The sequence below is a fragment of the Dasypus novemcinctus genome, chromosome 18 (genome assembly GCF_030445035.2).
Source record: "Dasypus novemcinctus isolate mDasNov1 chromosome 18, mDasNov1.1.hap2, whole genome shotgun sequence".
NCBI classification, from domain to species: Eukaryota; Metazoa; Chordata; class Mammalia; order Cingulata; family Dasypodidae; genus Dasypus; species Dasypus novemcinctus.
Window position 1 is genome coordinate 62,943,575 of NC_080690.1, and position 27,889 is coordinate 62,971,463.

General features: G+C 57.3%; 1 protein-coding gene and 1 long non-coding RNA gene across 6 annotated transcripts in view; one reads left to right on the forward strand and one right to left on the reverse strand.

The window, feature by feature from the left end:
- Positions 1-22,247, reverse strand: part of LOC105747197 (uncharacterized) — a 31,396-nt gene extending 9,149 nt beyond the window's left edge. Inside the window, exons 1-2 of the long non-coding RNA XR_001119306.4 lie at positions 22,093-22,247; positions 3,193-3,661 (exon numbers count right to left, since the gene is read on the reverse strand). This is a non-coding gene — a long non-coding RNA (uncharacterized lncRNA). The remainder of the gene's footprint in view (positions 1-3,192; positions 3,662-22,092) is intronic.
- Positions 1,587-19,612, forward strand: LIPE (lipase E, hormone sensitive type). 5 transcript variants are annotated; one of them, XM_058280314.2, is made up of 11 exons: positions 2,774-2,837; positions 3,809-4,762; positions 11,303-11,838; positions 13,870-13,960; positions 14,058-14,203; positions 14,391-14,576; positions 14,763-15,054; positions 15,806-16,033; positions 16,327-16,503; positions 17,366-17,784; positions 18,158-19,612. In XM_058280314.2, exons 2-11 carry the CDS (start codon positions 4,645-4,647, stop codon positions 18,428-18,430), a joined length of 2,466 nt encoding a protein of 821 aa, XP_058136297.1. In that variant the 5' UTR covers positions 2,774-2,837; positions 3,809-4,644; the 3' UTR covers positions 18,431-19,612. The 5 variants fall into 5 exon arrangements, with proteins under 5 accessions (XP_058136296.1, XP_058136297.1, XP_058136299.1 ...); XM_058280316.2 differs by having other exon boundaries at positions 2,775-2,837; positions 3,809-4,328; XM_058280313.2 differs by lacking the exon at positions 3,809-4,762 and having other exon boundaries at positions 1,587-2,837.
- Positions 22,248-27,889: the final 5,642 nt, after the last annotated feature.

The following is a 27,889-nucleotide window of genomic DNA, read 5'->3' on the forward strand; positions in this document are numbered from 1 at the left end:
ACCAAAGGCACCATAGGAAGCCAAAGAAGCACTCCAGAGCCTGCCAGCAATTTCTCAAACGATGTCAGCTAGCAAGCTTATCTCTGCCTTTATAGGAGCTCTGAGAACCCTTTGTCCCAATTAAGCATTCTTAGTCAAAAAGACAATGAGGAGCTCTGTTCTACCTTATCCTCTCCCTCCCTTTCCCCCACCTCCAAATCCGTGTTTTAGAGCTCTCAGAAAGCATCTTTTCCAAGATCATTTCGGTTATTGTCCCTTGTAGGACCTTCCTCTGTTGCCAGTCTTTTTCTGTGCCCTCCCCTTACCCAAGCTTGAGCTTAATTACCAGAAAGAAACCTGGAAACCCACTTCCTTGTTGGTCTCACCTAATCTTAAATACAATCAGACAACTAGCAAACAGGTCAAAAAATATTTTTAAAAGATTTATTTATTTCTCCCCTGTTGTCTGCTCTCTGTGCCCATTCACTGTGTGTTCTTCTGTGTTTGCTTGTACTCTCATTAGGTGGCTCCGGGAACTGATCCTGGGACCTTCTGGAGTGGGAGAGTGGCGATCATTCTCTTGTGCCACCTCAGCTCCCTGGTCTGCTGTGTCTCTTATTATTTCTCCTCTGTGTCTCTTTTTGTTGCGTCATCTTGCTGCGCCAGCTCTCTGCGTGGGCCAGCACTCCTGCACTGGGCGGCACTCCTGCGCAGGGTGGCATTCCCGCACAGGGCAGCACTCCCATGTGGGCCAGCACTCCACATGGGCCAGCCTGCCACGCGGGCCAGCTTGCCTTCACCAGGAGGCCCTGGGCATCAAGCCCTGGGCTTCCTATATGGTAAACGGGAGCCCAACTGCTTGAACCACATCCATTTCCCAAGAAATATTTCTAAAATATAACAAGTTAAAGTCGTTTCTTTCAAATGGGGTCTGGCAATTCACATTCACTCTGGATGACCCACTTTACCCTGTTCACTTTAAACCTAATCCAGATTCTACACACACTTCTTCCCACCCCACCCCCACTCTTTCTCTACTGCCCAACTTTTTATTCTTTCATTCAATAAACCTTTATGAAATAGGAGCTGGGTGGGCCAAAGAACACAGGATAGCAATGAATCAGACATAGTATTAAAGACAATATAGGCAAAAAAACAAAAACCAAAAAATTGGCATAGTTTCCTAGCTCATAGAAGGCCCTCAGTATTTATGATTACTATATCATCACCATCATCATTAATGATCACTGAACTCTGTGAGTTTCTAATCTAGTAGAGAAGACATATATAGAGCCATAATTCAGGACCAGAAAAGCAGTGTGCAGGATCTCAAATACCATTCAAAAGGACTCCAAGCTATAAGAATGGGAGAACATCACATTTTTAGAGCGTAGACATAAAATGATCCGAGCCATAATATAAGGTTAAGCAGCAAACATCTGTAGGAATGAATAAAGGGTAAGACATTCTTACAATAGTATAAAAACTGCCTCCCCCATCACCCTTTCCTCAAACATTAGAAGGGGAGAAAGACAAGGAGCACTCATCTAGAACCCAACTTCTGTTATCCCAGATGAAAGAGGATTAAGTTGGGATGCTTGTCTTGTGAGAAGAAATATTTTAACAGAGTGGTGGGTGGGGCAGGGCCCTATCTATGACACAAGAGGGCAAGCCCCTCCCCTCTGGCAGCAGAGTGCTGGGCACACAGACTCCTCCTGTTCTAACCCTCCCCCCACCGCGAAGTAGGAGGCACAGAAGTACATCACTTGGCACAGGAGTGAGGGCCAGCAGTGGTCAGTCTACGTGCCTTAAAAAGAAAGACCAGGGATGCCAGGATGAAGCATGGAACCCAAAGGGAGGTGCCATCATGAGGAATCAATGAGGGATCTGTGAAGAGGGAGGCGTGGGGGGGAGCAGAAGGATGAAGCCTGGGAGACCATCATCTTCCCTGAGGGAAATAACAACAGAGAAGCCAAGTTCTAAGTCCACATCTGGGCCAGAATGGGAAACTGAGCCAAACCAGAGACCTATAACCCAGCCAGAGCCTCAGCCAGAAAAGATACCAGCGGCCCAGCCAGGACCTAAAACTCAGCAGGGATCCAATACCCAACAGGAGCCTGCTTCATACCAAAGACCCCTTGCCCAGCAGGAATTCCCTGCCCAATATGAATCTCAGCAGAAGCCTAGAGCCCAACAAAAATCTGCTTTGCAGCAGGAATTTCGTGCCCCACAAAAGCATGCACCACAACAATCACCCCCCATTCAAAGAGTGACCTTTGTTCAACAGGAAGCTGCCTCACAGCAGGGATCTGGGACAGAAAAAGAACCTAAAACCCAACAGGAACCAGAATTGAGAGAAGGACATGTAACCCAGACAGGACCTGGGCCAGTAGAGCCACCTGTAGCTCAAGAGGGCGCTGAATCAATACCTACTGCCCAACCCGAACCTGGACCTGAAAAGGCACCTCCAGCTCAGATTGAATCTACGTCCCAAGAGAAACCTGGGCAAGACCCAGATCATACAGCCCAACAAACATCTCCAGCCCAAGGAGCCAAATCTCAGCAGGGACTTTTCACTGAGTGGGGATTTCTAGCAAAACTGCAAGATCTAGCCTGCCAGCGATCAGCCCCAGAGTGGAAGAAAGCTTTTGAGTGGGTCACAGATTCTGCCACAGAATTAGATTTGGGGTCTCGGTTTGGGAAAGATTCTTTGGCCATGAGCAGAGGAATGGTGGCCCAGGGAATGAAGCTGGCCTTCAAAGGGAAACCTGGTTATGAGATGCTGTCAGGATATGGTGGGACATCACCACATGGGAAGACAATCAACAGCCAGAATCACAGCCACCACCAGGACACAGGTGAGTTTGAACCTGGAGGAAACAGAGCCTCCCAGGGACAGTCATCCATTCAAGAAATACTAAGCCTTACCATATGCCAGGTTAGCTCGGGTAATCCTTCAACAATCCTGTGAGATAAAGATCAACATTCTTATAAAGGCATAAAAAAGTAAAGGATCTCGTGGAAGGCTATGCAGTTAGCAAGTGGCAATGCCAGGATTTGAAGTCAGGTATCTGCCCCCTGCACCAAGCTGCCTCCTTACAGAGGATCTGGGGAAAATCAAATAGAGGTGGGCAAAAGTTCTGAGCTAAACACCAAGAAACTGGGCAGGCTGCTCTCTTCCCAGCATTCATTCAGCCATCCACGAAAACTTACTGAGCACCAGCTCTGGAGGAGACACTGTCCCAGGCAGCAGTGGTACAATGCTGAATGTGGCCTTTACCCTCCTGTAGAACGCATCCCCACTCGGCAGGAAATCGGGGGCATTAATCGTTGAGCTCCCCAGGTGTGTCCACTGCTGGCAGGAAGACCCTTGCTTCCCTTGCAGGCTGCCTCCGTAGGGGAGTCTCAGTCCATTCCGGCAAAGGCCTTGAGTGTGTTCTCAGAGAGAAGGAGCCTGGGAGCAGGGCTGTGGGGTCTGCAAAAGTCTCAGGCAAGGTCAGGGGTTGATGAAAACTGGGGGGGACAGTCTCAGAGGCATCAGGCCCAAGACTTCTGCCTTGCCTACCAGCACACTCTCACTTTCTTTGGCTCCTCTGAGGCAAGCAAGGTGTCCTGGGGTGCAGGTTCCAGGAGGGGTGTTCTCTTAGCCCAAAGGCCTGCACCTTCCCGGCTGGGCCATCTCCTGCAAAGATGGGAAGAGGGTCATTAGTGTCTCCCGGTGCCACGGCTGGTTGTATGTTCTGGGAGGGCGAAGAAGGAAGGCCGGGGGGTGAGAGGTGGGCAAGCAAGGCCTGCTTTTTCAGGCACTGAGAATAAACTGTTTTTCTAGGCCCCTAGAGCCCAGTCACGAAAGGATGCCCTCGCTACGCGCTGCGAGGCAACACCGCCCCTTCTCAGGCGCCTCAGACAGTTGACTGTGTGCGCATGCGCGAGCCTCGAGCCTCCTTTTTCCCGGCGTTTACCCCGCCACACGCCGGTTGCTCGACTTCCGCTCCTTTTTGAGGGCGCACCGCGGTTTGGAGCTAGTGCGCAGGCGCCGAGCCCTGCGCCCCTCTCCACACAGCCCGTCATCCTCGAAGGGAGGGAGAGAGCAGAAGGAGAAAAGAACCCCGAGAAAGAGAGCAATAGGAGAACCAGGAGGCAGAAGGGATGGGAGTAGGCGGGCGTCCCCCTCAAGGTGCACAGGCCCAGCCACGCGCCAGGGCTTGGCGCCCCGCCTCGGCTTTGAATTACTCTAGGACCGGGCCCGCCTCCCTGTCACCCCACTTCCTACGCCCCCAGGAGGAGGCATGCTTTCCGCCTCTGGCGGGCGGGCCAGGCTGCGCTCTAGGGGATCCCAACGTGGGAAGGTGAGTGAGAAAACGAGGCTGAGAGGTAGCACTTGAGAAAATCGGGGCGTCTCTGTCGGGTGACTCCCGCGGGACTCCTCGGGCCACTAAGCTTGCCTGAAGGCCGCTTTTCGCCGCCTCCAGGCTTTCAGTGTTCTAGGCCCACGGGCCCTTTAATGCGAATGAGGGGGCGGGGCCCGGCCTTGGCCCTGCGGTTGGGGGCGGGACCCGCGAGGAGCAAGCCCGGGATTGGGCGGCGCGGGGGCCGGGCGGTCGTGTGTAGCGAGGCTCGGCGGGCGGCTGGAATTGGTCCCCGCGCGGGGACCGCGGGGAATTGATGGAGTCAGTCAGCGGAACGGAGCCCGCCGGGGCCGCAGCGGCCCCAGCCTCGAAGAGGGCCAAGGAAGGTGCCAGGAGCCGCAGTCGCCGGCAGTGGCGAAAAGGCAAGGCCAAAGGTGAGCGCGCGGCGGCCGGCGGCGGCCGGGGGGTAACCTTGGACGTCCTGCGGGTAACTGGGCTCTGAGTGGACTGAGCCACTGTCCCGGGAAGGCGGGGAGAGCGCGTAGTCTGGCCCAGTGCCGCCCCGCGGGCGGGGGGGGAGCGGGATAATCCATTGTGAGAAGGGGTGGCAGGAGAGCGGAATATCCCACCCAGGCGTAGAGACTACCGAACGCCCCAGTACCGTCTCGGGAAGAGGCCGCAATGCGAGTCTCCTGGACCAGGGCTCCCTCCCCGGCTCCGTCCTCGCCGTGTGACCGTGGGCAGCTCCTGCCCTCAGTGTTTCCCACCCGGAAAATGGTTCCGTGATCTCTAAGCGCGGATTTTCAGACCTCCGGCACTCTCGAATGGATAATGGGAATAGGATTTAGCAGCTGTTGGCCAAAGAGGAAGTTTAGGGGTGAGTCAGGGGAAGGTAGTGGGGAATGCAGACGGGCCTGTACACCTAATCACAGTCCCGTCTTCCCATCCGTCAGTCAATCCATCTGTACATCCATCCTCAGTCCACCTGCTTCAGCCCAGCTCCACTGGGGCCTTGCTTCTTGACCCTCACCCCTCCTAGAACAAGGGGTCCTGTATTGGCTTCCGATTTCCACACCCACCCTGGGGGAGAGGAGAAAGGAAGGGAGGGCGGTTGCCAGGGCTCCCTAAGGCATCCCATTATTTACAGATCTCAGCAGGCTAAAGAACTGACCAACCCACGGAGATGCTGCTGGCCTCAGGTAGATGCAGGCATTTGGTCCTAGCTCAGTTATGAATATTTATGAGTCTGAGTAAGGACCCGGGAGAAGTTCCTGTGCAGGAAGGAAACAGGTGGAGGACGATGACTTGGCTCCCCAGTCCCAGGAACCCACACCCATTGTTCCCCTGCCTAAGGCTGCATTATTAGCCACGGGTAGAGCTGGAGTTGGCGCCAGATGCACACACACGGGCTCAGTCAGGTTAGAGGCTCAGACTGGGGCCCAAGGGCACTTGTTGTCACACAGGCTGGGTGATGTGCCTGTAGGCAGGACAAACCCTGGCTAAGAACCTGGCCTTGGAGACCTGGTTCCTCAGGTTGTGAGTGTGGCAGTCTAGAACACAGGCTCCCACTTTCCCTGCCTCAACGTTCTGAGCTATAAAATGGCCATAATGAGAGGAGTTCCTGACATGTAGGGCCAAGGTGAGGTTTTAATGAGTGTAAAGCATTTGGCTTTGGGAAATGACAAGCCTTCAGGAGAAGTGGCGATTACTTTTTAGTCCCCACCAGATCAGGAGCTGCCAAGGAGAGGGCTGTGTCGGCCTTGATTATAGTGTGCTTCCGGTGCCTGGCAGGCCTAGCCCATGGGCACTCACGTGTTTGTGGAATTGATAAATGAGGGATTGCATGAACTGTAACATGGGGCTAATAATGATTGCACTGCCCTTAGGCTGGTCAGGAGGATTCAGAATCCCTCTTAGGTAGGTTCCCAGCAGAGGGCCAAGCCAGTACTCCTCGCAGACACATGGACCCGCCCACTCAGGAGGCTCATTTCCGCAAACTCACCTGTCATTTCCTGAGGCCTGACCTGGTGCTAGGCCTCAGCTGGGTGACTCAGACCCTGCCCCTTGCCCCAAGGACATTAAGGCTGACCCAGCAGTGCTGGCATCTGTTTGACCTTGTCAGTTAACCCTGCCAGTAACTGGATGAGATAGGTGTCATTACCATCACCCCATTTCCAAGATAATGACCCTGAGGTTCTGATGGCCTGGAGCCTCCTGGGCTTCCTTACCTGACCATGGAGGGCAGAGAGATGGCCAACCCTAGCCTCCTCAGGCCAGTGCGTGAGCTCACAACTGCTTTGTGTCCCAGCCTTGATTCTGAGCCCAGAATATCCAGCCACACAGTTTGATTCAGCAGACATTCCCTGAACACCTACAGGCTTTGGGTCCTGAGCAGGACATACCCACAGTTGTGCTGGGAACACAGATAGTCATCAAATAATCCCATCAATAAGGCTGTAATTATAAACAACAGGAAAACCCCTGAGAAAATGCAAGAGGAAGCCTTCCCAAGGAGGTGACCTTGGCCCCAAGGATGGGCAGGTAGGATCTGCTGGGCAAGGGGGCAGCGAGGGCAGAGAAGACAGCATGGGCAAAGAAGGGCCCTGAGACTGGGGGAGGGAGCACATTTCAGTGCAGCTCAGGAAGTGGGGAGAGGGAGTCTAAGAGGGGAGGCTGGGGCCGGCAGTAGAATCTAGAGTTTGGGATGCCATGTCCAGGATTTAGGGCTTTATTCTGGGAGCAACAGCAGGGCACTGACAAAGGGTTGGGCATGTATGACCAGAGTTATGTTTTAGAAATATCCCATGGCTACTATGGAGAACAGATGGAAGGGGCAAAATCAGAGGCCCAGAGACACCTAAAGAGCTGTTGCAGTCATCCAGATGAGGACATGGGCCTGACTAGGGAGGGGGCAGTGGAGGTGAGAAGGGCCAGAGTCCAGAGGTTTCTAGGCAGAGTGGACAGGATTGGATGTGGGGGCTGGGGTATGGTGGCTCGGATGCTGCCCTGGGTTCTGGCTTGAGCAGCTGGGGAGAGGTGCATGCTGCATGCACATACACACACACAGGTGCCAGGACTTGCACAAATGTGTATATACAAGCATACATACAGGCACGTGTCCACATAAACTCACAGGCAGACACACAGATACTGAGAAAACACATCGACACACACAAACACAAGCTGAGACACACATCAGTCATGATACTTGCATACAGACAGATAGAGAAATAAACCCATAGAGGAAAAACTGTCAGCACACCCACCCACAGACCCAGGCCAGGTGCACACTGGCCAAGGCGCAAACCTGCATCCAGCCACACATCCCAGGGACACACGCACGTGTGACCACTCAAAAAGCACACAATTAAGCCATCCAGAGAGAAGGAGGAATGCACCGATACACTCAAACACAAGCTGAGGCAAGCAGGGCCCTCCTGGCCCTGCCCCTTGCTGGCGCTGTGACCCTGGGCAGTCATGTCACCTCTCTGCATGTTTCCTCATCTGCCAAAAGGGGATACCAATGGCCCCAGCCACATGGGCTGCAGGGAGAACGAAACGAGTTCCCATGAAGCCCTCTCCTGCTGCGTGCCAGGCACCATTGTCTTTGCTTTCGTGCAGACACACGAGGGTTTCATGGCCGCCCCTCCCCACCTGCATCTATCTCCAGACTTCCCCTTCAGGAGCCCTTGCCCCCTTCTCAGGCCCCAGACCGGGCCCTTCCTCCATGCTCCCCCACTTCCTTATCTACCAGTCATCTCACCGCTGCCCAGTCCCCGGGGGCCAGAGTCCAGGTTGGGCCCCACTGTCCAGTGGCTCTGCAGGGCGTCCCCCAGCCTAGTGCCCTCTGCTCAGCCCTCAGCCCTACCTCTGCCCCAGTTCTCAACCATGGCACTCGTAGGCCTGCCCCTACCCCAGTGCCCTCTGCCTGAGATTTCTGGCAAGTTTCTGGCAACCTCAGCATCCCTTCCTCCCAGCTCTACCCAGCCCAGCACCCCAGGGAGCCTCCTGGATTAGGGCAAAGGGGGGTCATGTTTTGGGCAAATCTCTTGCTCTGTCTGAGCTGGCTCCTCTCTCTTCATCTTTAATGACAATTCCTACCACACAGATGGGTTTATAAAGTGCAGTAAATACTTGCCAGGCACCAGCTATGTACCAGGTGCTGCATGGGACTGGAAGTACGGCAGTGAATAGAACAGACAAAAGTCCCTGCCCTCAGGGAGCCTAGAGTTGAGTAAGGGAGACAGAGAGCAAGCAGCATAAATGGTCAGTTATATAGTATGTTAGTCAAGGAGGCCAAGTGAGCACCATGCAGCATGACTGCCAGTCAAAGTTTCCAGATGAGACCTGGGAAACCAGACCTTCCCAGGATCTCCTGGCAAGTGGCTCAGGCCAGGTGCCCGACTGTCATAACTGCTAAGCTTGGAACTGCCTCCCAGGGCTCTGTCTGTCTATCTTTGTATCTGTTGGTCTGCCCTGGGGAGGGGTAGTCCTCTCCCAGGCTCCCCACCCACCCTGTCTGCCCCCATTCTAACTCTTCATGCTTCCCTTCCTTCATCAAGTCTTTGCTGAACACCTACTATGTGCTAGACCTACAGTGGGCCCTCGGCTACCTCCTGCCTTCATGGGATGACATTCAAGGAGACGGAGGGGGAGCTGCCTACAGCCAAGCAAATACGCTGAGGCTTCAGGGCCTCTCATTGGCACAGGTCCCTTCCAGGCCATGTACCTATTTTTTATTTATAATTTTATATTTCTTTTTCTTAAAAGAGCCCCACTCCCATACTATATAAGCATCAGGACTCCATAAAACCTAGAGGGAGGCAGATACCAAACATGTAAGCAAACAAATAAGTGTATAATGGCAAAATGCTAGGAAGAAGAAGAACTAAGATTATGGCAGAAAATACTGGTGGTGGGCCGGTGTATCTTAGCTGGAGAGGAGGCGTTTGGCAATGCCTCTTTGAGCAGGTACCAACAAGCTGAGGCCTAAAGGGTAAGAAAGAGCCTCCAGGCAAGGAGCATGTGGAAATGTCACAACCACCCTCAGTTTCCCTACTTGTGAGGTGGGGGTGATAGTCCCAGCAGGGCAGGCTGTGAATGAAGCGTAAGTGGCAGGGACAGGGTACCTGGTGGGAGCTTGGCACTGCCTGTAATCAGCTTTTGTCTTCCCTGGAGGGACAAGCAGGGCTGGGTACCCACTCTCCTCCCAACAGCTGGGGCCGGCTGTGCCAGGGCCAGCCTTGGGGGCGGGAGCTGAGATCACTGGGCCTTTGGCTCCCTGAATCCACTCTGGGAGAGGGAGGGCAGCCTGGCTGGGTGAGAGGGGACAGTCTGTGCAGGGCTGGGGGCTGGGATTCCTGGGGCTGAGGGAGGAGGGGGCTGGGGACTGGACTCCGAAATTCTAAGGCAGGAGAGCCTGGGACATGGACTCCTAGTTAAGGTGGGGCTGGGAGCCAACAGAGGGGGCAGGAAGCTGGGCTCTGTGCTGTTTACACCACATGGTGCCGCTGTCCTTTCTGGGGGGGGGGGAGGTGGTGTGGGTGGCCACACCCTGGCAGGCGGGGCCCTCGCAGTTGGTTTATTGCCCCTGGCTGCCACTGACACTAGGCAAAATCCAGCTGCCCCAGCGCCTGGAAGCTCCCAGCCCCTGGAAGCTCAGCAGAGACCTGGGAGTGGTGAGTGCATAGCCGGCTGAGAGACAGGAATGGCCACTGGCAACCCCAGACTCCCGGGGCCTGGAGGGAGAAGAGACATCAATTTCTGGGGGAACAGGGACCCTAAACCCAGGAGGTGGGCAAGGCACCAGGCTTCAAGGGGGGCAAGGGTAGAGGGTCAAGGACCCAGGCCATCTAAGAAACAGGGTGGCCTGAGTACCTGGGAAGAATGGGCTCTCAGCGGGGAGTTCACTGGGGACCCTTGGAGTGTGGGGTGTCAGGCATCGTCCAGGGTGAGCTCTTCAGGGCCAGAGCTAGAGGCCCAGCCTCCAGAGTCCCAGAGGGAGACTGGCCTAAGTAACAGCTCTGGACCCAGAGTTGGGAGTTTGAATTTGGCTTTGCCACTTTTGGTGCAGCCTTCGGCCCTTCTCTAACACCTCCACGCCTGTTTCCTCCCCTGTAAAGTGAGATGCTAGCAACAACTGGGATTGAACCTAAGCAGTCTGGGTCCCATAGGGCTAATGAGGACTAACTGAGCAAATGCTCAGACCACTCTTAGCACAGGCTCTGGTCCAGAGTAAGTTCAAGGTCAGTGGCAGCCAGGAGTGCTGCTGTTCCAGACTCTGTGCAATCTAAGACAGATAGACAGCTCTGAGGGCCAGGGACCCAGCTGGGGGAGGAGTTTCTGAGACCTGTAGGTAAACAGGGAAGGACCAGAGTTTGGAGGGGGTTCAACAGCCAGACTCGAGGGACGAATCTTCTTTGAAATTACTCGAGTTTTAAATGAGAGGCAAGGGCTAAAATTATGCACTCAGGTGCAGGAAGGGAATCATCGGGCTTGGGGAACAGGGTCCTGGGCCTCCAGCAGGAGAATGGGAATGGGTGGACTGGGGGCTGACCTCTGCGAAACACTGTGGAGGGAAAGGGCCTGTGGATGACACCTGGGACTTGAGAGGGAGAAATGGTTTGGGGGGCTTGGCCTCCTAGGTCCTGAGAGGGGGATCGGCTGGGGAGCCAGAGTTCTCAGCCTAGAGACAGGAGTCCGGATTCCTGTCTCCAGGACCATGAATGGGACAGATGGTGACCTCTTCCGAGTCCCCAGACACAGGAAAGATGCTGGAGCCAGGAAACCAGGTTCTTGTGGGCTGAGGAGAGTACCTAGACTCACAGGTCCAGAAGAGGGGAGAAAGCCAGGGACGGCAACTCCTGGGGCCTGGAGTCCCAGGGCTGAGGGTAGTGGGCGCACAGGGACATGGTTCCTGGGCCCAGGGCCCTCACCGTGTCCCGGCCTGCCTAACAGGCTTCCCCTGCCCACAGCCTCGCAGCTCATACAGGGCATGGACCTGCACACAGTCACACATTTGCTGGTGGCTCTGGCAGAGGACAACATGGCCTTCTTCTCAAGCCAGGGCCCTGGGGAGACAGCTCGGAAGCTGGTCAGAGTCTTTGCGGGTGTGCAGGAACAGGCACTGGGGCTGGAGCCAGCCCTCGGCCGCCTGCTGGGCGTGGCACACCTCTTCGACTTGGATGCAGAGACACCGGCCAATGGGTACCGGAGCCTGGTACACACGGCCCGCTGCTGCTTGGCGCACTTACTGCACAAATGCCGCTACGTGGCCGCCAACCGGCGCAGCATCTTCTTCCGCACCAGCCACAACCTGGCTGAACTCGAGGCCTACCTGGCTGCCCTCACCCAGCTCCGGGCTCTGGCCTACTATGCCCAGCGCCTGCTGACCACCAACCAGCCTGGAGGGCTGTTCTTCGAGGGCGACGAGAGAATCACTGCCGAATTCCTGAGCGAGTACGTCACACTGCACAAGGGCTGCTTCTATGGCCGCTGCCTGGGCTTCCAGGTGAGCCCCCAGCCCCTGTGGACCCAAGGGAAGGTACCTGGTGGCCCCTAACCTGGCTGAGGAGGGCCACGTAGACAGTAGAATGACCCAGGGGTCAGGATTATTGGATTCAAAGAACAGAAAGAGCTGGAGACCCTAGCCAGATCTACCTTGTGGGAAGAAATTTTTACCTTGCACAGTTTTTTTCTCCAGCATCCCCACTACTTTCTGTTGTCCTCTACTCAGGAAATTCACTCTTTTACGTTACCTGCCCGGCCCCTGAACCCAGCTGAGTTTGCGACCCCTCAGAGGATAGTTCAAGGTTCTAAGACGCACCTCATTTAGCGGGGCCCACAGTGGGGGCTGCGACCCAGCCTGCTCGGGCCTTCTAGTCCACTGAGGAGCGGCAGAATCCAGTGGTTTTCAGGCTGGGGAGGAGGAACTTATTTGGAGCCCATTGGAATTGGTGACAGTGAGGAAGACCTGGTCGCAGCCTTTGTCTTCCCTGAACAGAATGTCCTGACCCCAGCGGTAGGTCATGCAGGAGCAGGCAGGCCTTCTCCCTCAGAGACACAGCTCATTTTGGCAGGGCAAGTGAAACAGCTCGAAGACCTTCAGGCCCTCTTATGAATAGGGATTCAGGGAGTCAGAGAATTGGTGGGCCCTTGGGGCTTCAGGCTCAGAGCAGAGGACCAGCTTGCCTCTGGCAGGGGTCAGTGCCAGCCCCCACCCCTTCCCAGCCCACAGCTGCAGCAGGGAACCCCAGCAGGAGCACCTGGAACTGGGTGACCAGGAGGAGCTCCTCCCAGCCCACCCTCTGAGCCTCAGCCTCTTCCCTTCCCCCCACCCCCCAAGGAGAGCTGAGCTTTTGACAATCTCTTAGCCTCCCACGCCACCCCAACGCTTCCCTTTGGGGCCAGCTGTGCTCTCTGGCCCACTGGAGCCAGCCAGCCCCTCCCTGCTTCCTGGCAGCAACCTTGGACACACGGGAAAGAGATCTGGGGCCAACATCCTAGCCCTGCTAGCCAGACACCCCTGCTGCTCTGTGGCCCACTAGGCTCCCAGCCGTGCCTGGCAGCTGCTCCCTAAGGACCCAGCCCTGCTGTGTTGCAGGACAGTGCCAACCCCCCCACTTTTATGTAGTCCTCCACCCCCTCTAAATGCCAGGCCCTAGGAGGACAGAGGCCTCCAATTTCTCCATTCCTGCTGTCCCATCTCCTGCCAGAGCCACTTCAGCACACAGGAGGACCTTGCCCAGAGTTTGATGAATGCATGCAAGAACCCTGCTGGCCCCTTACTTGGGGCTACTTCCTTAACTCTGTTCCCTGTTCCCCTCCCCAGCTTCCTGTGGCTTTTTATCTCTGATTTTACCTCCCAGTTATCTTCCCCCAACTTCCCCTCCCCTCTCCGTCTCTGCATCTGCCCTTTCCTGTTGCCCCATGTCGTGGGCTCTCAGTGACTGTTTGGCCCCTTCCCTGGGCCTCAGTCTCCTTGTCTGTCTCCAACCATCTCCCAGTTTCTGTCTTTCCTGCCCCCACTGCCTGCCTGACCCCAGCTGTGTCCTGACTCCCAGCAGCTTTCTGCTGTCAGCTCACTCCCCTCCAATGGCTCCATCCCACATGGAATGGGGCCAAGGCACTATTTGGGCTGAGCCCCCTTTGTTTCTCTGGCCTCCTCTACCATGTCCCTCCCTGGCTCACTCTGCTCCAGCCAGGCTGGCCCTTTGCTGTTCTTAGGCCAAGCACAGGCCCACCTGATAGCCTCTGGGCTCTCTCTGCCCCCTGCAGAGAAGACCCATCCAAGCAGCCTGACCCTCACGCATCCCTCCACCCCGAACTGCATTTGACATCATATTCCATGTCTTTATTTGCCCATCATCTTTCTCCCCTTTGAGACCATCAGCTCCAGGAAGGCACCTAGAACAATGCCTGGCACACAGTAGGAGCTCACTAAATGTCTGCTGATTGAATGTGCCTCCTCCAGCCTCTGCCCCTCACCCTTGCCCCTGTCCCTCTCCTGGGCTGGAGGTGACACAGCCACCTCTATCGACAGTTCACACCTGCCATCCGGCCGTTCCTGCAGACCATCTCCGTTGGGCTGGTATCCTTTGGGGAGCACTACAGACGCAATGAGACAGGCCTCAGTAAGTCCCACCGAGGCCTTGCCACAGCCTCACCTCCCCTTCCAGCCCCAGCCCTGCCCCTGCCAAAGGCTCCCTGACACCTTTTCCCAACCCCCAGGTGTGACCGCCAGCTCCCTTTTCACCAGTGGCCGCTTCGCCATTGACCCAGAGCTGCGCGGGGCCGAGTTTGAACGGATCACGCAGAACCTAGACGTGCACTTCTGGAAAGCCTTCTGGAACATCACCGAGATTGAGGTGCTGTCGGTGAGTATGAGGCCCAGCGCAGGTCCAAGCAGGTTACAGATGGGGAGACCAAGGCCCTGGCACATCCCAAAGCCGCAGCAGGGCGCTACAGGGCTCCAGACCCTAAGAGCACTTAGGAAAAAGAGGGGGGCCAGAGGGGTGTGAGGGGCACCCCTCACCCAGCACCCTCACTGTTCCTGCCCACCAGTCTCTGGCCAACATGGCGTCGACCACTGTGAGGGTAAGCCGCCTGCTCAGCCTGCCTCCTGAGCCCCTGGAGATGCCGCTGACTGCTGACCCCAAGCTCAAGGTCACCATCTCACCCCCTGTGGCCCACACGGGCCCTGGACCCATCCTTGCCAGGCTTATCTCCTACGACCTGCGTGAAGGACAGGTAGGGCCCTGGCCTCAGCCAGAAACAGGTACAGACCCAACGGGGCACAGGCAGCCCCCCCCGACACCCTCACCACAGCCCACACCCGCCCCCAGTGCCCCGCCCCATCCTCTCTGAGCATCCCCCTTGGAGGGGCGAGGCCCAGGCCTACCCCAGCTCACCAACCTCAGTCCTCCTCACCCCCAGGACAGTGAGGAGCTCATCAAGCTGGTGAAGTCCGAGGGCCCCCGGGGCCTGGAGCTGTGGCCACGCCACCAGGTGCCCCGCTCACGGAGCCTGGTCGTGCACATCCACGGCGGTGGCTTCGTGGCCCAGACCTCCAAATCCCACGAGCCCTACCTCAAGAGCTGGGCCCAGGAGCTGGGCGCACCCATCCTCTCCATCGACTACTCCCTGGCGCCCGAGGCCCCCTTCCCCCGTGCCCTGGAGGAGTGCTTCTACGCCTACTGCTGGGCCGTCAAGCACTGCGCCCTCCTGGGTGAGCCCCAGCCCCCACTGCTGCCTCTTCCCCATTCCTGCCCCAGCCTGCTTCTCCACCACCCCCTGCAGGGGCGGAAACTCATCCTCAAACCTCACTCAGACATGCACCTTCTGCCGTCCCCTTCCTGCACCTTCCCCTTCCCGCACCCCACCTTCCATCTTCTGCCACCCCAGCCCTCTGACACCTGCTCTGCCCCAATCTGCTCTGCCTGCAGCTCCCTACTCCTCACAGGACCTGCCATCTCACCTACGTCATCCTCCTGCCTCCTGCTCTCCCCAGTGCTGCCCCACCACGCCATCTCATCTCCCCCTCCTCTTCTCAGTCCATTCCCTGCCCACCCTCTCATCTCTTCTGACCTTTCTTTCTCCTCCTGCACTGCCAGCCTCCTGGTCAATTCTCCAGCCCACTCTTCGAGCTCCTCTGACCTATGCTTCACAGACAAGGTCCTGGAGAGGAAACTGGCCCAGCCCTTCTGTGCTGGCAGCCTGAGTCCTGACCTTTCATCTCCCTTCCCTGCCTTCCCTTTCACACTTTCATCCCTTCTTGATCCTGAACTCCAGCCTCCCAAGCTTTCTCATCTCTCATCCTCTGACTACTGTGTAACAAATGGTTCAAATCTTTGCCTGGGTTTATCCACTCTTGGGGCTTGGGAACTCTACACCTCCTCTCTGAGAGCCCAGTTCCCCTAGCCGGGGCTTGGGTTCCTCCCTGCCCCTGCCAGGCAGTGACAAGTCGCCCCACCCACCAGGCTCAACAGGGGAGCGGATATGCCTTGCGGGGGACAGTGCAGGCGGGAACCTCTGCTTTACCGTGTCCTTCCGGGCAGCAGCCTATGGCGTGCGGGTGCCAGATGGCATCATGGCAGCCTACCCAGCCACCATGCTGCAGCCCACTGCCTCGCCCTCCCGCCTCATGAGCCTCATGGACCCCCTGCTGCCCCTCAGTGTGCTCTCCAAGTGCGTCAGCGCCTATGCTGGTAAGGCCCACACCCAGGGCAGGGACCAGAGCTGCTTGGATATCTGGATTTTGCAGAGAGAGGGGCTGGGGGCCCATACTCCCGGGTCTGAGGAAGGAAGGGACTCCAGGCCGGGAATCCTGGGTCTGAGGTGCGGGAGGAGGCACTAGAGAAAAGATTCAGAGGCTCCTTGTTCCTGTGGAAGCAATCACATTTCTCATTGGGTCCCTGGAGGCATAGATGCCTGAATTCTGAATGTTGAGACTGGGCCGAGAAAGAGGAAACCAACTCGGCCGCATACACACACTCCTCAGGTGAAGAGACAGAGAACCCCTCCAACCCAGACCAGAAGGCGCTGGGCATGATGGGGCTGGTGCAGAGGGACACAGCCGTGCTCTTCCGAGACCTCTGCCTGGGCGCCTCCTCGTGGCTCAACTCCTTTCTGGAGCTGAGTGGGCAAAAGTCCCGCAAGACCCCAGTGCCCGGGGCCGGTGAGTAGTGTCTTCCCCCGATACACTTTCCCAAGGTGGTCTGGAGGGACAGCTTGGCACACTAACATGCCACAAAGCCTTTATTTTCCTCCACAGTCCACATCCTGGAAATTCCAGGGTCATCTCAGAGTCACAGGAATCGTAGGATTTAGCTTTCCAAACAGCATATCCCAAAAGGCCCGATGCAAGTCTTGATTTTCAGTTCTGAGAAATGACCAGAGTTCCTTGGGCTCTTGGGCAGGGATCCAGTCCTCCTCGAGTCTTTCCACAGACTTTTAACAGAGAAGCAAGCACGGGTTAATATCCCACCAGGCACTAGCCTGGTAGGCAGACCAGCAGACGCTGACAGGCCACGGGCAGTGGAGGCTCCAAGCCTTGGAGGGGTGCATGCCCCTCAGGCAACTGGGAGCCTGGAGGGGGAGCCCTTGTCATCCAGGCAGGAGCACTGTGCCCTCTGGAGGGGTGTGCCAAAGGGGCCGTGCCCTGTCCAGGCCAAGCTGCCCCACAAGGCCTGGGTCAGTTCTTGAAGTGGCCAACATGACGAATATCACCTCCACACATACAGGGCCACCACCTATGGTGCAAAAAGACCCTCTAGGACATAGCTCTGCCTCCAAGAGGCTGGGGAGACCACCTTTGAGTCTCACCCCTCAGGTTGTAGCCAGGGCACCTAGAACCCCCTAGCTCACCCCCCAGGAGAGTGAAGGGGCTCTGCCCTGGGACTTGGCAGCCCTAGGACACAGCCCCTCCAGCAGCCCTTCCTTCCTATGACCTTCCATGCCAGCCACCCACATACCCAGCTAAGGAGGCCCCAGGCTGAAGTCTGGCTGCCTGCAGCACCCTGACCCTGTCCCTCTCTCAGAGCCGATGCGGCGCAGTGTATCGGAGGCAGCGCTGGCCCAGCCCGACGACACAGTGGGCACAAACTTGTTCAAGAGCATGCCACTGCAAGTGCTGAGCCCAACGGGCAGTTCCGAGACATCCGAACCCCCCACGCTGTCCTTGTCAGCTGAGACGCTAGGCCCTTCCAAGCCCTCAGATGTCAACTTCCTCCTGCGGCCTGAGGATGCTGTGGAAGATGAGGCCAGAGCCCAGGCGGGCAGACTAGGCCTCGGCCACTGCGCCAGCAGTGCCTTCCCCGAGGACTTCCACCCACGGCTCTCGAACCAGGGCGCAACACGGATACCCCTCTACTCAGCACCCATCGTCAAGAACCCCTTCATGTCGCCCTTGCTGGCACCAGACAGCATGCTGCAGAGCCTGCCGCAAGTGCACATTGTGGTGAGCCGAGGGGGCCAGGACCACAGTGCATCTGGCAGCTAGCCTGGCCCCCAAGGGAGAGGTGTGCCACCGGGAGGGACGGTGCTTGTGAGGTGAGAGGGGCCAGAAGGGAGGATGGGAGTCTGGGCTGCCTTTTTTTTTTTTTCACTCGTTGAGGGCCAAGCAGCAGGTTTTATGGGGCAGCCACTAGGCTTGGCCAGGCGGGAAGGGGAAGGCAAAGGCCAGGGGCCCGTTCTTCTTCTCCACACACCTCGCTTCCCTGTGCTCTCTCCCCAACTCCCCTCCTTTCCTGTGTCTCCCGCCTCTGCCCACCCCCATGTGGCGTGTGCCTCCCCCGTCTCCCCCATCCTCTCCCCATCCCCCCCCCCCACAGGCATGTGCACTGGACCCCATGCTGGACGACTCAGTCATGTTCGCGCGGCGGCTGCGCTCCCTGGACCAGATGGTGACACTGCGCGTGGTGGAGGACCTGCCGCATGGCTTCCTCAGCCTGGCCCCGCTGTGTCGGGAGACGCGGCAGGCGGCAGCGCTGTGCGTGGAGCGCATCCGTCTGGTGCTCAACCCGCCCAGCTCCTCCATGTCCACCAAGTCTGGGCTCTGCGGCGGCCTGGAGTGCCTGTCCGCGCCCGCCATGCCGCCCATCTGAGCCGCGCAGCTCCGGAGAGGGGCCGGGAGGGAGACACTAAAGACCTCTTTTCCCATCTGTGCCAGCCTCCGTGGTGAATGTGCTCCAGGGGATCGCAGGAACCCTCTAGGGGCTCCTAGCCCATCCAGCCCCTCCCTCGGGCCCAGGGGCAGGGGGTAGGCTGTGCCTTAAGTCAGGGAACTGGAACTGGTGGAGGGGCTGGAGGCTGGGCCCCGGGCTGAGGGGAGGGGGCTGGCACCAGTCACCTAGACTGCTAGATCTGCACTCCACTGCCTTCTGCTGTGCTGCTGGGAGCTCCGCGGGGATGGCCTGGCCCTGCTGGCAGACTACAGGTTGGTCTGTTTATTTGTTGTAAATAAAAAATATTTAACTAGTTTAAACCACTCTCAAGTAGGACAGAGTGCTCACCCACTAGGGGGCAGCATTGCACTCAAGCTGCTGGGAACTGAGAAAGCTTGAGTAAAAGGCTGGGCGCCCCAACTTCTGCGGCCCAAGGGAGGAAGGGTCTGTGGGCCTGGATTCCTGGGTGCAGAAGGAGGGGGCTCCCCTACAAATGCAGACACACCTCGGCCTCTGGCTTAAGCCAGCTAGAGAGCCAGAGGACTGGCATCCTAGCTCCCCTCAGGAAGACTGTATCTTCCTAGTCCTGGTGGGAGGCCCCTCCCTTTTATAACCCAGCCCCAGCACCCACCAGGAAAAGAAAACCCATCTCTTGGGGGTCCCAAAGGCTCTCCTCAGAACTGGACCAAAGGTAGCAGAAAACCAGAAACAAACCGGTTGCCCAAAGTACTATAAGTACAGGGAAGCGGATGTGTCTCAAGTGATAAAAGCATCCGCCTCCCATATGGGAGGACCTGGTTCGAATCCTGGAGCCTCCTGATAAATAAGAAGAGAAAGCCTGCCCGTGCAGCAAGCTGGTGAGCGCGAGTGCCCGGGCAAGTGAGTCACGCAGCAAGATAATGCAAGAGAGACAAGGGGAGAGTCAAGGTGAAATGCAGCAGAAACCAGGAACTGAAGTGGCACAATTGACAGGGAACCTCTCTCCACATCAGTAGTCTCCAGGATTGAATCCTGGTGAATCCTAGAGGAGAGGAAATTAGAAGAGAAGACAACACAGCAAAAACAGCAGGGCGGGAGGAGAGGAAGGGGGGGTATAAATAAATAAATCTTAAAAAAACCAAAGTACTACAAGTACAAGCTCTGCCTAGCTCTGACAGTCCCTCAGCCCCTCACCCAACACTCAAAGGCTTTGCCCTGTGCAGGCCCTGCCTGTGTAAAGGTGACTTATGCCCATGGCCTGCCCTCAAAGGGACTTCCCATCCTGGGCTTGGGGTTGGGGACAAGCGGAGAGACAGACCCAGGCACAAGCTGTCACAGGGGCTACACGTGGTAGTCAAGGAGGGCTTCCTAGAGGAGCTGATGTGGGTTTGACCTTGAGATGAGCACAAGCTGGCTAGACAGAGGAAACATGTAAAGGTATGAGAGCCACAGGCTGGGATCAAGGCCTCTGCCTGGCCAGAAGGTCAGGTATAAAGTGGGAAACAGCTGAGGGCCCTGGAGGGTCAGAGCAGACCCGGAAAGCTGCTGAAGCACAATCTGGACTGTGATCTAGAGGGCAGGCAGCAGGGAGCCACAGAAGGCCTTTAAGCAGGGGAGGGACAGGGTCCATCCAGGGCATGAAAAAAGCCTGGTGGGTCAAGACGAGCCCTGGAGGCAAAGGAGGCGGCTGGAGCAAGAGAAGACCTTGCTACCATGGCACACGGAGTGGGAATGAGGCAGATCCCAGAGCCATGTATGGGGTTGAAAATGGAACTTACTAAGGATGAGGAAGGAGTTACAGGAGAGCAAGGGGACGAAGATGACACCTACGTCTAGCCAAGGAATCAAGGTGGACAGTGGGCTGTCTTCACAGAGAAGAGGCCCAAGTGGGGGTGGCAAGGTGCTGATGTCTGGGATATGGTGAGAGGGAAAGATCTTTAAGAGACAACCCAGGGGGGCACCCAAAAGCACAAGCATGGTCTGGGTATGCCCTTGCTGGAGCTGAGGGGCTGGAACCCTCCTGGGAAGAGCGAACAGGTAGGAGATACAGGGCCAGAGCAGAGAGAGCCCTGGAGACCACGGCCCCCAGTAAAGCAGTGGGCAGTGAAAAGGAGTTCTGGAGCGTTCTGAGGAGCAGCCAGAGGAGAAAACTAACCAAAAAAGAATGCATAAGGGGCAGGGGGTTCAAGCCACTGTTGGATGAGGATTGCAATGAGCAAGTGCATCCTCAGTGACCGTGGCCAGAGCCTTTGGAGGACCATGGGGGGAGGGGGGACAGCTAGACCCTGATGGGTTGAGGATGGAGTGGGAGGGGAAGAATGGAGCCAGTGAGTACCATGAGTCTTTGTAAAGGGAAAAAGAATTCAAGGGAGCTTGACTCAGTGTATGTGAGAGAGAGACTGAGATATGATGGAACTTATTTCAATGCTGCCAGGAAGGGAAGGGAGAGATCAAAGACTGCAGAAGCACAAAGAGGCAGTTTCCTGAGGGGATGGGAAAAAGGGATCTTCGCCTCAGAGGCCCTCATTTACTCATTTGGAGTCAGGGTCAGTGATGGGGAAGGGGCCAAAACTCCAAAGGCCCAGCCCCACAAGCCTGAGTTACAGGTCCCCTATCCAGCCCACAGGGACCTTGTTTATCTCTGCCGCAACAGTCACCACCCCTCAATCTTCCTGTCCCCCAGGCCAGAGCTCTGGGCCTTGTCCTAGGTGGCCCCTGCCCCATAGCCCATCAGCCCCCATGTTCTGTTCTTCGTGAATCGCCTCATCATCATCGCAGTTTCTGCCCTGATCCAGGCACCATCCTCTCCTGCCTGGGTCCCTGCCCCAGCCACCTCCTGGGACCCAGTTTCCAGTCTCATTCTTCCAGAGCTGGCCCCAGCTCAGACCCTGCCCTCCCTTGCTCTAAACTCTCCAATGGCTCCTGCCACCCCTAGCCAATGCCACCCACCCATCCATCCTCCTCCAGTCTTATATTTCCTCCCGCTGGCATCATGGATGCGCCTGGCCTTTGGCTGGAGCACCTACACACACACACACACAGTAGTCCTTCACGCCTCTTTGCCTTCCCTCTTGCTGGAACACCCTCCCCACACCCTCTCCTCGCCTTTGGTTGGCACTTCCTGCTTCAAAATCTGGCTCTCAAGCCTCCTCCCCTGGAAACCCTGACCACACTAAACCCCAAAAAGACTCTCCCCCGGGCTCCCCGCCCCTGCACACCCCTGCCCTTCAAGGTCCGGGTGTGACTGTACATCTGACCCGGGGCTGCTTGAGGGCAGGGCCCAGGCCTGAGTTATCCCGGTTACCCCCGTCGCCCGGCGCGGGGCCGGGCAAACCGGCGGCCTCGGAAAATGCTGGTTTAACTAAGTAGTGGGTAGGTGAACGTGGGTGATCCAGGGAGTGGAGGGGCTGAACGGAAGGGTGAGCAGGAAAGGATCAGGTTCAGGGTGGGAGGAACGGATGGATGAATATGATTGTGCATCCAGACTCGGTTTCTCCAACAAAGCAAAATGGATTAGTCCTGGCTAAGCTCACTCCTCCGCCACGAGCCTCGCCCAGCCTCACCGTTCCCCGTCCGAGCAATGGCCAGAATCCCAATACCGGGAGTGAGGAAAGGGGGCTTACCCGGCGACACCCGCAGTCCTGGTGTCCTCCAGAGCCGCCCCTGCCTCTGCGGAGCCCCGCTGGCACCAACAGCGGCCCCGAATTCCGACTCCGCAGATTCCGCGTCCAGGGACGGGATGGCAGGGGCTGGCGGAGACTGGCGTCTTCGAGAGCCTATCGCTGCCCGAATTGGGCTGTGGGCCCCGCCTACTAGGGTACGTCCTGTGGCTGCCCAGAGAGGCGGGAGGCGGGGGTGTCTATTGGCTGGACGATAGTGACTGACGTCAAGGCCAGCTTATCACTGCTAGACTCCGGAGGAGCCCATCGCGTCACATCCGGCTCCGGAGGGACTGAGAAGCCGGGGCAATGAGGGCGTGGGCCGTGGTAGGATGGAGGTTTGGGGGGGCACCTGGCGGCGTTTGCATGGGCTCTTTACTGACCACAGGAAGGATGGAGACCGACAGCCCAGACTTCTTGGGCCTGAGGGAGGAGGAACTTCGGGTCTGGACTCCTGAATTTTGAGAGCGGAGGGGGCTGGAGACCTGAAGGTTGGGGTCCAGGTACCGGGACTTCTGTATCCCCAGGATGGCAGATTTGGGGCTCAGGACTTAATGAGACTGTTTATGAGATCGGAACCAGCCTGGCGCCCCAGTCAAGAGTGCTCGGCCCTGAGACGGGACCTAGAATAGAGATGGAGAAGGAAAAGCGCTTCGGGCAAATTCTAGCCTGGAAGTGCCCTTCCCTCCTGCCTAAAAGGGAAGTCAGGGGCAGGGTGAAGTCAGGGGCCGGGTGAAGTCAGGGGCAGGGTGCAAGAGGAGCCCAGAGAAGGAGGAGACTAGAGACACGCTTGGGAACAAACATAGATACCGATGGGGAGATAAAAATAAAAAATAACAATAATAGCTATCTTGTTCTGTTTACTCTGGACGGGTTCTGTGCTTTGCATTTTACAGAATTATCTCCTGTCTTCCTCATCACGGCTCTCAGAGATCAGATTACTATTATTATTATCTCCATTTTACAAGTGAGAAAATTGAGGCCTTGTGAGGGAGAATCAAGATAACCATGTAAAGAAACAGGAAAGACAAAAAAGAAAAAAGAAAGAAAAGCAGACGAACAGGTAAAGACAGGCCCAGAGAGAGAAGAAAAGGTGGAGAGAACTAAAGGAGAGAGTTTGGATACCCAGAGGGAGGAGGGGGCTGGGGGCCTGGACCCCTGGGTCTGAGGGAGGAGCGAGCTGGGGCCTGGAGGAAGGACCAAATACAGGAGCCACTGGGTAATTCCTCCCTGACTCCATGATACCAGGCATGTCTTGGGTGTGGGGCCTGGTTGGGGTCAAAACAGTGATTAGGAGGGGGCAGGTGTGTCATTATCTTATTAGGAGGTGATAAGAAAGTGATTCATGGGAGTGCCCTTGGTCCAGGAAGGGCCTTTCCCCCACAGCCTCTGTCTTTAAAGAGGACAGGTCAGGACAGAGGACTGGGAGGGTCCTCCCTCTCCCTCAACCATCTCTGCATCTCCTTCACTCATCCACTCAAGAACTGAGGCCCATTGTGGAAGCAGGTGGACCCGCCTTGCCTCTCTGGGTCTACTTTCCCCCAGACCGTGAAGGGATGCTCTTGCAGGCCCTGGAACATCGCATGGGCTCAGCAAATACTTACAGAGTAGATGGACAAACATCCACGTCTCTCCACTTGTCCAGCTTGTGCTCTGCCTCCATCCATCCATGCCTCCCTGGGTCCCCATCATGTTTCTCAGCTTCTCTCTGGCCTCACCGCCTCCTCTCACCTTCCCTTTCACCCCTGTGTTTCTCCTGAAGTCACCGGGCCCACCCATCCTGTCATCCACATTAGGGAGAAATGAAGGCCCATTTTACAAGGAATCACCATCCCAGGGTTACCTGTGGGACCCCGACGGGAATGGCTGTGGGGCTGGAGGGGTTCTCAAGACCCCAGCCACATGCCCACCCCTCAGAGACAAATGCCAGATCACACCAAACACAAGCACGTGCCCTCACAGAGACACCCTCACAACCAGAGCAGCACACACACTGTTGCCTAGGAGCACAAACACAGGCACAGAATCGCCCACACAGCACACTCAGATATATCCTATTCCACATGCAAAACATACACACCAAAGTTACGCATTTATGTGCTCGGCCATTGATAGGCCACTCATCCAGTCCCTGCTAGAAGGACCATGAGCAAACACTTTGTTGTGTTCATTATCATATCCCCAGCAACTAAAACATCCTGTCATCATCACCATCATAAACACTTACAAATTGCTTTCTAAGTGCCAGGCACAACTCTAAGCACATTACATGAATTAGCCTGTTTAATCCTCTCAACAACCCTATTTGCGACAGCCCTTTTAGAAGATGGGAAAGTTGAGGTCCAGGGAAGTTCAATGAACTGCCCGAGCTTTCACAGCCAGGAAGAGGCAGAATCAGGATTCGAACCCAGGTTTTCTCACTCTAGAGTCCATGCTCTTGACCACCACACAAGGCTACCTACTCAATAAGTAATTGCTGCCTTAATCCAGTCAGAATTACAGAACCATAACACACAGCCAAGGACACCCAGCCCAGGGGAACGGTGTGTGTGGAATCATGGGAGGGCAATGCCAGCACTTGAACAGAAACCCGCATCCCAGAATGCAGAAACAAGGCAAAGAGAGACACACCGTGCCCATCCCCACGCAGACAAGCAGCACCCAGAGTCACACGGCCACACACACACACAGCACACCCAAACCCAGGCGATGACGCACCCTGAGCGCCCTCAGTCCCTCCCGCTCCACTCCCAGTCCCGCTGGGCTGGTCCTCAGGGAAGCAGGCCTGGGATGGGAAGAGGGGCCACCTCACCTGTCTGCTCGGCCTGACCAGTTCCACCAGGACCGTGCTGACACCGCCCGCCTTGTGAAACCCATGTTGGGCAACTGCGCCCAGACCCAGCCTGGACACCTGGGCTCTGGGGAGGTGGGGGTGCTGGGAACCCCGGACTCTTGAGTCCGGAGGGAGTTGGGGGCTGGGTGCCCAATTCCTGGGTCCCAGGGGAGGAGGGGAGGTGGGGGCAGGAAGCGTCTTGACTCCTGTGTCTGAGGGAGGAGGAAACAGAGTCCAAGACTCTCAGTTCCTGAGAAGGGAGGGTTGGGATCCGAATTTCTGAGTTCTAGGAAAAGAGGGGGCTGGATGGGCCTGGGTTCCTGTGGCTTTGAGGGCGGGGTTGCCAGATTTAGAACGTAAAAAGGCAGGAAGCCCAATTAAATTTGAATTTCAAGTAAATAATGACTACTGTTTTAGTATAAGCGTCCCGCGCAACATTTGGGGTATCCTTACACTGAAAATGTCTTCCTTGTTTACATCTGAATTTCATCTTTAACTGGCCGCCCTGTGTTTTCAATGCCAGCGCTCTGTGAGGGGGTGGGGCCAGGCTCCCGCTGATGTGGCGGTCACTCAGCCCTCCAGGCCGCTCCTCTTCCTGCTCCCAGTCCCCACACCCCCACCGTGCCCCAAGCTGGCCACCTCACGGCTTTCCCAGTCCCCATTTCCTCATCTGCATGAGTTGCTGTGTCTAATTGGGGCCCCCAGGTTGTGTCAGGATGGGGAGAGGAAACTTGAGGACACCTCAGACTGTCGTTGTAGGAGTCCTGGGTCCTGGGAGATGACGGACCCTGAGTCACCCTGGCCCATAGGCTAGGTAGCTGGGGGGACAGGCTAGGGAGCCGGGGCAGCCTGGAGGCAGGGCGAGCATGGCAGAGCTGAGGAGAGCTGTGGACGCAGGGAGACGGAGCTGAGGGCACAGAGGCCCAGAGATGGTAGACAGAGCCAGAGATGTGGAAAGAGACATGCAGAATTGAGGAAAGAGATTGAGAGCCAGAGAAAGATGCAGAGGTGGAGAGAATGGACCAGAACGAGAAGCCCCTCGGCCGTCCAGGCTCCCGACCAGGCTCCAGACCACATGGTGGGCGCCCACCGGCAGGAGGTGCGCTGCCCATCCGGGTGGTGCCGCAAGGCCAAGGCTGGGGGCCTGGTGTGGGGGTGGGGCTGGGGGAGGTGGGGATCCCAGGCCAGCTGGGTGAACCGCCTGCCATCACCCCATGCCCATACCCAGTGGGGTGATGACACCACCTTCTCTACAGGTGACACCCCACTTTTCTGGTGCCTCCTACATTTTGGAGGTGACACCTCCAAATGGGGAACCCCACCCGGCTCTACCACAGCTTCCCTCATTGAGTCACTACCAACCCCGCCAGGCCTGTCTGGGGGAAGGTTTAACTCGGGCATCCAGGCCCCCAGCCCCTGCACCCCTCAGGAGCCCAGCAATCTGGAACCCAAGGGCCCCGACCTGCAGGGTTCGGCCGAGCCTAATAAGACCCAGAAGTCCAGACCACCACCCCTCTCCTCTGTTAGGACCCAGGGGTCCGCAGGAACCACGGCTTCTCGGTTTTCAGCGCCTCCCAGCCCAATTTAGAGGCGGGGCAAGGTGTGTGTATTTACTTTGGTTCCAGGCTTCATCGCCCCCCAAAACGCTGCCCGCCATGTGCCCGGCAGCCCTGGATGGGAATTCACTGCCTCTCTCTCCCAGGGAAGTGGGGACACCACTGAATAGGATGGGGGGAGGCCCCAAGGGGACGCCACACCTACAGTGTCTCCCGCATGGCGTTCTTCCATGGCCCCCTCCCCCTCCCCCCTTCCCTCTAAGCCTCTGCTGCGGCCCCCCCACCTGCCTGGCCTTCTCAGACTTCATGTCTCTCCTCTCGGAATCTGTCTCCCCTTTTCCCTTCTCCACAGCTCTTTGCGCTTCCCTGCACGTCCCATTCCGTGTCTCTCCTGTCTTCCTGTCTCTCCCTGCCTCTCTGAATCTCATCTATCTCTGCCACCTCGCCATGTCTCTGTCTCCCCTGCCGTCTCCCCGTCTCCCGTTCCCTCCTGACCTCTCTGTCTCTCCCTCCTTTTGGCCTCTGCACTTTGACCCAGCTGTCCCCCGCCTTCTCTCCCCATCTCTGTTTCTGTCTACCCCCATCTCTCTTCCGGGGACCCTCCACTGTTTCCTCAATCCTGGGAGGTGAGGCAGGAGGGGGATGCGGAGGGAGGTGGGGGAAGAGGGTCAGCCAGACCGGCTGGGCCTCCTGAGCATCCCGGTCACAGCCACGCCCAGGCCCGCGTGGCCCGCCCCAACGTAATAAAAGCAGCGGCTGCTGGCTGGAGGCTGAGGACTCAGTGCCCGTGTGGCCCGCATCTCTGTTGCACCCGCCCCATCGCTGTCGCCGCGCCCTCGCAGCCCCGCAGGTAGGAGCTCTCCGCCGGCAGCCTCCGCTCTGTGCTCGTCCCGCCCCACTCACCTCTCTCTCCCTTCCTAGCTCTGGCTGCCTGGACACTCGGGCCACCTCTGCCTCTGGGTTCCCAGTGTATCTCCCCTTCTTACCTAGTGGCGCTGGGCTGAGTTTGGAAGTCTTGGGGCCCAGGACCCCCCCTCGACCCCTCCCTTCACTGCTCGGAGCCTGGGTGTTCCATCTGCCCGATGGGCCTGCAGAGGCTTGGAAATGCTGGACAGGTGTGGGCGGCCCGGCAGCGCTCTCGGGATCTACCTGGCTCTGTCTCTCCCGCCGGCCTCTGCCTTTGCCTGTCTCTGTCCCTTGGTTTCTCTCTCCAGCTCTGCCTCTGGGCTGAGGAGGTCTCCTGGGGTCTGTCGGGCCGCTCTAAAGAGATGGGCGAGCTTCTCGCCCCCCACCCCCCCATCCCTGATTGCACGTCTCTCCCAGCGGCAGGCTGACCTGGCCTCTTTCTCCCCAGCTCCCCCCTCCCCAGAGC